Source organism: Anguilla rostrata, chromosome 1 (genome assembly GCF_018555375.3).
Source record: "Anguilla rostrata isolate EN2019 chromosome 1, ASM1855537v3, whole genome shotgun sequence".
Lineage (NCBI taxonomy): Eukaryota > Metazoa > Chordata > Actinopteri > Anguilliformes > Anguillidae > Anguilla > Anguilla rostrata.
Genome location: NC_057933.1, coordinates 18494903 through 18506356, shown reverse-complemented (window position 1 = coordinate 18506356; position 11454 = coordinate 18494903). Strand labels below are relative to the sequence as shown.

Sequence of the window (11454 nt, the reverse complement as noted above, 5' to 3'; positions counted from 1 at the left end):
CTGTACAGGAACAGACAGCGAAAGTATCAGGAAGCAAGCATGTGCATGGACACTTGCTTATACTATATACAGATAATGTACCATGTACATCCTCACCACACTTTCTAACAGCTTACTTATACCCAGGAGAATTTATGCAATCAATAAACAAAGAGCTCATTGAGAAACTGATATTAAAATGTGTTTCTCTGCTTACACCTGAATCTGAAGAGACCAATTAAATATGAAATGAAAAAAGTGTTGCCATGAACCGAAATAAAAGCTACTCTGAAATGTGTTGTTTGAAAAAATAAAAAATTATGGAATAAAAGTAGTCTTTTGAAAAAAGCCACTTGAAATAAAACCTGTTATGAAATTAAAATGAAATGCAACGTTATTGCAAAAATAAATATGATTAAATATTTTATGTTATGTATTCCATAATTAATATACTCATTTACATATATTTGCATTTATTCGTGTTTAATTTAGAAAAAAATGGGATTCCAAAGTTTTTGATTAATGTTATTTTAAATTATTTGTGCGGTATGTTTCCAAAGGGACAAATTACCAAGAGGGAAAACAAGCTACCTTCTTGGCACTGGTCAGGACACAGTTCTGTGCAGAAGCTTCCTGTTTGAATTGTTATAAAGAGGAGGAAAATACAGTGCAATAAATGTGTCTTCAGTGAACAAAGAAGTACGAAGCAAAACTCTATCTGCTGAAAGTGCCCATCATGCATTGGGGTTGCCCTATTTGGCCAGGGTAAGACAGACTGGCATTGAACTGCATGATGGTCAGGTCGGTTTTGTGATTCACAAGAGAAGCTCTGGTTAAGTGACGTGCCCACGGCCAGACCGGCAGGCACACCTTTTCCATTCAGCGAAGGTCCCAGCACAGGTTGGGTTAAAAGGTGCGGTCTGAGCCCCACCTCGCAGTCCAAGTCTAACTTGCCCTGCTGCAGCTTAGTGAATCTGTGCAGTCACAGAACGTCCTGCGGCTGTCCACAGAACAGGACGGTCATAATCTGTGAGAATGACTAAGGAGCCGCTTATACAACCCATGACGCCCCTACTGCTCGGTCGCTGTGGTACAGTCAGTACTGAAAAAGCAACAGGCAGGCACATGAACATCTTTATATTATCATCTGGCTTTCCATCACAGCTTATTGGTGAACACTTTATGCAAATCCTCTTGCTGATTTTCATTTTCATTCCAGCTCTAAAGTTCACTATATTGACCTCCATATCAGCAATTGGTGAATTTTTCCACTCTAAAATCAGTATCAGTCTCAGAAATGCCATGTCAGCCAGGCTCCACTAAATAATATTTAGAGTTAATTATATTTGTCATTAAACTACAAGATATCACAAATAAAAAGCTATTTGTCAAACTGCAATATGACATTTTATTAAGCTTTTCATTTGCATTTTGTTATACATTAAAGAAAGACTTTTGTTGACTTGTTTCAGGTTTGCAATTGCAAGCAATGTGTACCAGTGTAACCAGCGTACATTGAACAATTAAAATCAATTTGCCAACTTCAATAATTAAACAAGATTCACACTGATAATTTAAAAGGTGCCACAAGCAATGCATATAAAAATATTTTAAAAATAAGGTTTGATATAACAATAGCAAAACAATTTTTTTAAATAATCAAAAAATAATAATAATTAGGCCACAACAGACCTAAAATACAATAAAATCAATTTAGGTATACATTGCATCAGAATGGTACAAAACACATTTAGCATTATTAAAAAATGTAATAGACAGCCATTTAAAAATGTTTAGTTTTGATTAACTATTCAAAACTAGTGGCAGCCCTCTTAAGAACATACATTTATGCCCAATGGCCAAATAAAGTTGAAGTGGAGTCCCACTGGAAGCAAGGTAACGATAATGTTTGTTAGTGCCACTTAGTTGTGGAAAAAGCAGTAACTTACATATGTGAACACGTGTATACTAGACGTTTCATAGCAAATGACTTAGGTGACACGGTACAATGAGCTGACTGCTTAGCTAAAGAAAAAAGGTTTCACCTTATTCAGGAGGCTGAACTTAGGTATTCCAGGTATAAATACATTTTCAGAAAATGCTTTATATTGTCTCTGATCTTTGCCTAATGTTTTTAATGGCATTTCAAAGTGGTTCTGGATAAAAACCTCTGATAAATGACAAAAACAACTGCAGAATAACAAGCCTGTCAGTATCTGAGATGTATGTGTAGCTCTAATTGAGCTAAAACAAGTTTAATGTTACTGCTTATTAGCAACAGAACAGACTGCATCTTCGAACCTGTGTTTAAGAACAAGTTCACCACAAGTGACTGAACAAGAAGCCAGGCACAAATCACACATTAGTACAACAACAAATCAGTACAGTTCTGGTTATTGTCTGAAATGTGATTTAAGGACTGTTCCTTAGACATAATAGTACCATCATCACTCATGTCATATAGCCTAATTAAAATCTACAGAATCCTGAATTCTAGCTTATATAATCAGTCTAATGTGGACAGCTATTAATTGGTATGGAAATGTTATGCATGTCAGATTTTCAGGGACCAGATTCAGCTGTATTTTGAATGCCGTTTTAAAGCACACCACAGTATATCACACAGATTAAAATTATAGCCAACTGGACTTTTCCTCTTCATATTTCTGTGGGTCGATGAAGGGCTTGTCAATGGACTTAATCATCAGTTCTCCGCAGTACACACACTCTCCGGCGACAATATCGTCAATGTCCGCTTTGATCTGTTCGCGGCTCAGCTGGCCCTTGCCAAGGTTCCCAGCCTCGTCTTCCTTCAGCCGGTGCCGGGCTTTGGTGGGCTGACTGGCAGCTGCTAGCTTCTTCTGTAGCTCCTCCAGCTTGGCCTGCTTGTAGGTGGAAAGGTGAGGGCTGACCTCCTGAAACAAGCAGTCGTAGTGGAACATGTGTCCACACAGGAAGAGGTAGAAGGGGCGATTGAGCAGAGGGAAGTCACAAGAGGCGCATTTCTCCTGGGACTCCACCACCCCGTATTTGTTCCTCATCTCCTGGATGTCCTCCCGGATGCGCTTGGCGCTCTCCGTGGCCTCCTCCATCTCCTGCTTCAGCTCCTCGATGTGCTTGTTGTACTCCTCCAGGGAGCTGCAGATGGCCTCCTTAAAGTGGTCAATGGTGACAAAGTCAGGGAAGAAGGGCAGGATGTCTTCGATCTTCAGCAGGTTGCAGCTAGAGAGGCAGTTCATGGCTTTTTTCACATCCTTCTCCTCCTGCACCACGTGACGGGCAATCTTGAGCCACAGTTTCTTGCGCAGCTCCTCATCGTCTTCAGGGAGGTCGGCGCATGACTTGGCCAGATCGACATCTACCTGAACATCAGCACACAAGCGGTTATGTTAGTGAGCACTTTCAATACAATCAAAAGTAGACATTTCAAGGACATTTGTGACATCACTGAACATGTACATCAACATATAGTATTGTACTGTAATGGTATGATAGATCTTTCACATTAATTTCAGTAAATCAGAAGTAATTCTCAAGGTACCAACATGCATATCAATAAATAGTAAATGAACAGTGTACTTGTACATAACATTACAGAAGCACAGCATTCCCTGAAAACATTACTTAAAATGAAATTGAGACAGCACCAAACTTACTTGTAGTGCCAGATCCACTGCTTCCTCGTAGAGCTCCATTATCTTGTAGACTAGGACACAGGCTTGGCGATGCCCATGCTCAGCACAGAGCCGCAGAGCATACTTCAGGTCATAGTGGATGTCTGAAGAATGGGTTCCTGCTTGCTCAAGGTACCACAGCAGGGAATCTGGCTTGTACTTGGCATAGAGCGACAGTAGATAATTGTGAATAGCCTCCTCCTTCACAGTCAGCTCATACACACAAAACTCCATATACCGGATCGTCTCATTTATCTGCTGGGTGCTGCCAATCTGGCTGTAGTTCACCAGAGCCGGAATAAGTTTTTTGGCATCTAGTCTGTTCCCCATCTGGATCCAGGCATCCACAACTTTCTTTGGGATGTGCTGCATGAGAACTGGGGAGAATTTGTAAAACAACTTCTCATCGCAGTGCTTGGAGAGAACCTCCAGGGCGGCACCAAAGTCATCATGCTGGCAGTGGTGGGAGATGACCCTCTCGTAGTCTTGCATGATGACAGAGAAGTAGACCATGTCTTCCACGTTGCCGTGGCTAGCCAGCAGGTCGTAGATGGTGTTGCGGTTGTTGAAGAGGCACTCCTTATGCTTGGCGCTGCTGAGAAAGTGGCGGAACTCCTCGCGAGTTTCCTGGAAAAGGGCATTCTTGGAGTAGTCAAACTCCAGGAGGCCCAAACGGTTCAGATAGAGCTCTGCCAGCCAAGTGACCAGCAGGGTAGTCTGCGTCTTCTCGCTGGGCTTGAGGTTACTCAGCTTCTTCATAAGAAACTCTTTGAGGGCTTCCTCCTGTTTTGCCTCGATGAACTTGAGTGCAATCTCCTCAAAGTAGTTCTGGGTGAGGGCATAGCATTTGGCGCTCTCCAAGTACCTCTTGTTCTGGAAGCAGTGCTCAGCTTCCATAGCCAGTACGATGTCCATGCACTCTGGCCGATCTCGGCAGTACTCTTTAGCTAGATCAAACTTGTTCATGCTCATGTACATCTGCCACACATCCCGGGACTCCCGCTGGATGTGGTAACGGAAGACAGCCTTCTCAGTGTAGATCCACACCAGGCCACCAATGGGATCTTTGACCATCTTCTTCAGGGGACCATATTTTTCTGGGAACACGTCTTCATAGACCACCTGACCATTCAAGGTACACACTGCTTTGACCCGGTCTGGCATTAGGAGCAGAAAATGGAACTGCGTCAGAACGATGGATATCGGCTTATTGAAGCTTAAGTCAATGTCCGACGTGTACTCCCAGACCTGCACATTGCTGAAGAGTGAATCTGGGCGAACGTAGTCCATTTGGCCATACAAGACACCATTACCCATCATCCATGCAAAGGCTTTGGGGCTGGAGCGCAACTTGGAGGTGTAGAAGGCAATCTCACTGTATCCCATATTGACAGGGAACTCCTGGAAGCTGGGGAGGAGGTCCTGGTTCTGGCTGAAGATGGAGCTGAACCCCTGCTGTTCTGAGCCCTCAGGTACCTTCCCCACAAACTGAAACAGGCGTTTGCGTGTGGTGGCAATGATGAAGTACTTGGACTCCATTCCACGCTCAACTTCCAGGCAGCAGACCGGTGCTGGCTGGCCGTCCTCTTCCAGTGCATGCACCTGCCTGAAGTACTGGTCGGGGTTGGTGCTGAAAAGGCTACCCTCTGAGGTGGAAATCTCAGCCTCAAAAATGAGCCCCTGACTGGTGCCCACCAGGATCGGGCCGGTGTTAGCCTCTGTGCCCAGCAGTTTGTTCCAGCCTATGCTCTCAATCAGGTGACTCTTCCATCGAGACAAGCCTCGTACTTTCTGTGTGTTCCTGTTCAGGTAGAGACACTCATTTGTGCTCAAGCAGATCACCAAATGAGACCCTGCAGGGAAAATGACAAAATATCAGCATCCTATCATATAGCTAATTTCATACAAATGGAAGATAGACTGGGTTTCTCATTAACTGTCATTCAGACCCTGCTACTAGTAAGCCAACATTGTGAAAAGCACCCATTACTTCAATGTAGTTAGTGGGGCATATGTATAATTGAAACACCAAAATCGTTATTAATTATGGCTCAATTCAAAAATAGGGAATGAACTGCAACAATAAATAACCAATTATCGAAATGATCACTTGAACTTATCTGAAACAACAATAATCAATAACTCGTCATATTACTTGTGCCATGAAAACAAATTGCTCACTGCTATTCAAATGCTTAAAACAGATATGATCTGCTGTTTCCTCACAGAAATACTGTGGCTATAACTTTCCATGCATCACTTTATTCACAAACGAATCCTTCTAAAATATGCATGTGCCTTTCTGCATCACTGTTACAGAAGAGTATATTTATTACACTACATATATTTGGCAGACACTTTTATCCCAAGTGACATACAATAAGTGCATACCGAAGGTCATTGGAACAACTACAAAATACAGGTCCGACAAGGTACAATACTCATTCTGTAACAGGGGCGGCATAGCTCAGGAGGTAAGAGCGTTTGTCTGGCAGTCGGAGGGTTGCCGGTTCGATCCCCCGCCCTGGGTGTGTCGAAGTGTCCCTGAGCAAGACACCTAACCCCTAACTGCTCCCAACGAGCTGATTGGTACCTTGCATGGCAGCCTTTCACCGTTGTGTGAATGGGTGAATGAGAGGCATCAATTGTAAAGTGCTTTGGATAAAAGCACTATATAAATGCAGTCCATTTAACAGTTATGCATAGCCATGAATGCATTAAGTCCAGTTCATACAGTAAGCATAGAATAGGTTAGAAAGTTATGTTAAGTCAATTGTTTCAATTCATACTCATTTCCATCTAACTTGATATCTGTTTTTGCATAGGCCGTATCCCAGTGCATCTTGCTCTGTTAATTTACATTGCATCTAACACGAAATTAACAACACATTTATTGGTCAGTACAGACAGTATGTCTCTAGCTCCTGAAATTCAGTGCAAAAATTCACAAGTCAGAGACAAAAGTGATCACGTTGCTGTAAACTTCCTGTGAAAAACTGATCAGAGGAGCTATTAGTGACAGCAACAATAGATGCTGACTAAATGCACACTCAGGCAGAACCCACCCATAACATAATCCTCTATCAATAGGAGCAATTCAGCATCATCAACACCTCTGTTACATTACCTGTGGGATCAAGGAACAGCTTGTGCACGCGACTGTCATCTTTCCGGCCTAGTTCAATTTGATTTGGTTGGTCAGGCTTTCCTAGATCTATCCTAAAAAAGGGGAAAGTGCATTACACTCAAAATTGTTTACTTGACATATTTTGATTTCAACTATGGATCCTCAAATCATAAATTAAATATAGACACTCGAAGAAACAACTTTATGGTGGTTTTTATAAAACACACAAAGAAGAATATTTCACATACAGCTAGTAGCAAGCATGTCAATGAAGCCCTACACTAGGAAAATTTCGGATCTCAGAAATGTATGCAAGCAAACATGCACAGCTTCTGACTTAAGAAATGCACATATCTCAAGAGAGCAATGTCAAGTCAGTCATAAATACGAATGTATAATCTTATCACAGAAATGTTGCATTATGTCTCACGTTCCATAAACAGCAATATTTTCACAGGAAAAATAACTGTTGGCCACTCTATAACAATATTAACGCATATTCTGTTCACTTACGCCTTGGGCCCAATGAGGTTATTGAATATTAGCACCCATACCTTAATATGATGTCCTTCCCCAAACTCATGCATAGTTGATTATTGCAGATGGCAAAGTGGTTTATTTTTTCAGGAGGCGAGAAATCGATCCTTTGCTTGTTGAATATTGGCTTTTCTTCTTCCAGTCTTACGTTTACAAATCCTAAAGCAGGATAAAGACAATGACTAAATGCTCCTCAAGAGCAGAAATTTCTGTTCTAATACCAATTGAGTAGCTGAAGTATTAGGCGATGCTGGGATTTCATCATCGGTTATTCTAAATAATGTGCAAACGGCACATTAAGAATAATGATGCGCTAATGCATATCTTAAAATCGCAAAGTCATGATAATCCCCCTATACACTGTCTTCCAATATTTCCACGTTAGTATCGACTTCTATAAAGTACAAGCCATATGTTAATGTATGGCAGTCACTCCCCAGTTTCCTTGTTGCAGTTTTGGGCCCCATTTTTACCTGAATGTGTAATCCCAATATTACAGCCAGAGAGGCGGGTGTGTCGTTGAGCAGGGTGCCGGGAGCTCTGCGAATCCTCATATTCATCAAGTATAGACGCCATTATAACAGCTATGTTGCCACGTTTTTGGACAGAGGAACAAATCAAACCTACCCGTCGCTCCTTGTATTTCCTATTAAAATAACGAGTCGGCACTCACGCTTTCTAGTCAATTTACACGCTGTGTGTGCCTATGGCTTTGATTAATTCATAGTTTACTTCTTTCAAATGGCGATTTACTTGATGGTTATTAGATGATGCTAGCCATTTCGTGGAAAATAAATTATTATCCATGAACACCGCGCTTTAGTTTAAAAATGTACTGCTATTCCGGAATTTGAAGAACCTGGAGCGGAACAAAGCGAAGCAAGAGATTGGTCAGGTGACTCATCGTCACATGACACAGATGGAGCGCTAACTTCACTATTCCACCAGGTGGCGGAGTTTGGTCATAGTTTTTGTTTTTCTATTTATTTATCTATCCACGAGCGAGTCCCGTTGATGGTGCCATAGCTTTTTCATGGGGACCTGCTACAAAAAATAAAAAATTTATTCAATCTGTTATTTATGTAGATAGCCTAGAATTAGCTAATTGGTAAGAATGTACTGTATTTGTCCAAAGTGACCTTTCCGGATTACTTCATACATTACTCGATGAATTAATTTATAAAAGTATCAATACTCTATTTTATTTTGGGTTAATTTTTCTATACTTTATCTCAATCACAGAGCCATAGATACATTTGATTAATGTAGCAAAGCTACCTATAGCCTATTCGTATAAACTTTCAAATGCGTTTACATCATCACGGTAAAAATACGAACGTGCCTATTGGTCCAGAGGGAGTGGCCATGCAAATACAACCTGTTGGCTTGGGAAGTTGATACTAATGTGAGAACAGAGGGAGGGGTGTGGCAGATTTCACTTGGCCTTTGTGGTGATGAGATCGCATCAGTCCATCGTCAGTTTCAGTCCGCCACGTAAACCTGCGTTATGTGTTAATTCCATCTTTACTTTTGCTATCCGCAGTGGACGTTTTGCGGCAGTTGAAATCTGGTCATCTAATTTGGAGAAATGCCACCTCAAATGGAGTACAATTACGAAGAGACCAGGATTCCGTCCGTGTGCATTACCCATGAGAAAACTCAGGAGCCGGCTATCAACTGTATGTTGGTAGGAGATGGCGCTGTGGGAAAGACCAGTATGATTGTTAGCTATACTACCAATGGATATCCCGCGGAGTATAAACAGACTGCCTTTGACGTATTCTCTGGTAAGTTAGCCGAGTTCTGGAGTTCTGTGGTTTAACAATTATTGAGAGCAGATGACAAACAAGAACACAGCTCATGAAATTCAATTCCTGTTGACAATTCCAATTAATTGCTTTAATTATAATTTTAATTTGTTATTTCACAGTATGACTTTTATTGACTAAATTAAAATTAAGTCTTCGTTTTAAATAAATAAATGTCAGGGTGCCACCTGTGAACATTTGCAGTGATCATTGGCTTAGACGTGGAGATATTCACAGAAATATCATCCCTCCTGAGTGTGTGCTAAGCTTAAAAAAATACTAAAATAATTGTTTCATTTTTCAGGGCTGGTTCAAGTGGATGGGACACCAGTACGCATCCAGTTGATGGACACTGCAGGACAGGTTTGAGCACTTTATTTATATTCACTTACAAATCATCCTATAGTACAAACCGAATGCCTAAAATGATCATTGAAAGTATAATTTGCATAGACCTTTTGTATGATTAAACTAGTTTTCTACTGCGATAGATCTCTTTGTGTGCACATAAGTAACCTATGCTTTGAATAAAAGTACTTTGAATAGAGATTTAATGCATGCTATAGCCTAGTCTCTGTTTGGAACTCTTCCAAATGGTTTAACAAAAAATTAAGTGTCAAACAGCTCAAAATGTATGACAAAATTCCTGAAATTGTATGACAAAGATGGCTTATGTAAATATATTAGCGATATCGTATAAAAGCAACAATTGTCGTACTTTAAGAAGTGTTGTATTACAAGCCCACGGAAGTATTATATTCCAATGACTAACTCTGAGTTTGGGCCCTGTAATCAAAAACTGTCATTCAATAGGCTATTTCTGGGTTTAGTCTTGTTCATTGTAGTTTCAAAGACTTTGTAAACTTGTGCAACCAGAAGTGAATAAACTGGATTTTGTACTTTTTCAGGAGGTGTTTGATGAATTCCGCTCCCTGTGTTACGCACAGACAGACGTCTTCCTCCTCTGCTTCAGTGTTGTCGACCCCACATCCTTCCAGAACATCACAAAGAAATGGATCCCAGAAATTCGGGCACACAATCCAAACTCTCCCATAATCCTTGTTGGGACACAGTCTGACCTCCGGCATGATGTCAACGTACTCATCAACCTGGACAATTTCAAGGTCAAGCCAATCCTGAATTCGCGAGCCCGTGGACTGGCAGAGAAGATCCGTGCACAGGATTACGTGGAGTGCTCTGCGCTAACACAAAAGAACCTGAAAGAGGCATTTGACATGGCTATCTTTGCTGGCATCAAGCACAAGGCCCGAAAGTCAAGGAAGCTGAAGTTTTCAGACCGTGCAAGGACTCTTTCCAAGTGTGGCTGGAAGAAGTTTTTCTGCTTTGTCTGACCAGGCAGGCAATTACTAAAAACTATATTTATTAATTTATTCTTACTTGAACATTTGAGCCTCCCTGATGGATATGCTGCCCTCCTGAAGAGGGTTCTTGGTGAAGGACAGAATTAATGGCTGGAGACATTCTGTGGTTTCTTGCTGAATGGATTCAGTTAATCAGGGAATTTCTGAATGAAGGGGGCCAAGTGTACTTCCTTGCAGTTTGATTGTGATGTTATTTAAGATTGAAGTGGATTATGAATTTTGGGTTTGGCGATTGGCAAATTTTAATGAGAGCTCCTGGGAATATTACATCAAAAACAAAATCAGGGTCTTCATTTTAAAATTGACAGGCGTTTCCTCTGTGAATCTGATTTTGAATCTTAACTTTCTGAAGGGTAACTTGTAAAGGGCATAAAAAATTTAAACTCCTTGTTAAAATAACATGAGTCTGCCAATACTAAACGTATCCCACTTTAGAATGGCATGTGAAAATTCACTGCCCGTTTGTCCATTCTCCAAAAGAAGAAGCAATTCGTGCCAGAACTATTAGCCATTTCACAGGGTTCTGTCTTGTGTAGTTGCACCAAGTTTTTATTAAGCAAAAGTACAAGCTAGAGACACAGGATTGTGGTAGATGTCATTTTTTGTGTATGTGTGAATGACTACCCTGAAGTGGCCACACATTGACCTGCAGGCATTGTATTCGATCAGAGACTGTCTGTCAGTCACATTTGTCCTTATCTGCAATGTGCAGTTTCTGCTGTTCCAAATTAAATGTCCCCAGAACAGTGTTGTTTTCAATACCTTAGCTTAACATGCAGTGGTACACATCTTTAGTAAAGATCTTACAGAAGGTGCCTTTTTAGCGCATTTGTTGAGAATAAAACACATTAAGTGGTAGCTAAGAAAGCACCATTCAAACACTATGCAAGCCCTGTCTATACGTTATTTTTAGTCACTTATCACAACCTTGATTCTGGCAGGATTTG

General features: G+C 41.0%; 2 protein-coding genes across 2 annotated transcripts; one reads left to right on the top strand and one right to left on the bottom strand.

Moving 5' to 3' along the window:
• Nucleotides 1-1363: 1363 nt before the first annotated feature.
• On the bottom strand, nucleotides 1364-7924 carry LOC135250687 (vacuolar protein sorting-associated protein 18 homolog). The gene is made up of 5 exons (XM_064327272.1): nucleotides 7791-7924; nucleotides 7335-7476; nucleotides 6781-6872; nucleotides 3636-5506; nucleotides 1364-3341 (listed from the first exon to the last, which is right to left on the bottom strand). The coding sequence occupies exons 1-5, from the start codon at nucleotides 7891-7893 to the stop codon at nucleotides 2613-2615; spliced, it is 2937 nt and encodes a 978-aa protein (XP_064183342.1). The 5' UTR covers nucleotides 7894-7924; the 3' UTR covers nucleotides 1364-2612.
• A 202-nt stretch (nucleotides 7925-8126) lies between these two features.
• On the top strand, nucleotides 8127-11254 carry rhov (ras homolog family member V). Its single transcript, XM_064327283.1, has 4 exons — nucleotides 8127-8265; nucleotides 8861-9104; nucleotides 9430-9488; nucleotides 10034-11254. The coding sequence occupies exons 2-4, from the start codon at nucleotides 8906-8908 to the stop codon at nucleotides 10475-10477; spliced, it is 702 nt and encodes a 233-aa protein (XP_064183353.1). The 5' UTR covers nucleotides 8127-8265; nucleotides 8861-8905; the 3' UTR covers nucleotides 10478-11254.
• Nucleotides 11255-11454: the final 200 nt, after the last annotated feature.

Excerpts from the sequence above, each read along its gene's own strand:
- rhov (XM_064327283.1), top strand. The coding sequence starts at position 8,906 with ATGCCACCTCAAATGGAGTACAATTACGAAGAGACCAGGATTCCGTCC. Across the intron at positions 9,105-9,429 it reads TGCCTTTGACGTATTCTCTG|GGCTGGTTCAAGTGGATGGG; the intron begins GTAAGTTAGCCG and ends TTCATTTTTCAG. Across the intron at positions 9,489-10,033 it reads TGATGGACACTGCAGGACAG|GAGGTGTTTGATGAATTCCG; the intron begins GTTTGAGCACTT and ends GTACTTTTTCAG.
- LOC135250687 (XM_064327272.1), bottom strand. The coding sequence starts at position 7,893 with ATGGCGTCTATACTTGATGAATATGAGGATTCGCAGAGCTCCCGGCAC. Across the intron at positions 6,873-7,334 it reads GGGAAGGACATCATATTAAG|GATAGATCTAGGAAAGCCTG; the intron begins GTATGGGTGCTA and ends CCCCTTTTTTAG. Across the intron at positions 5,507-6,780 it reads GCTGTTCCTTGATCCCACAG|GGTCTCATTTGGTGATCTGC; the intron begins GTAATGTAACAG and ends TTTTCCCTGCAG.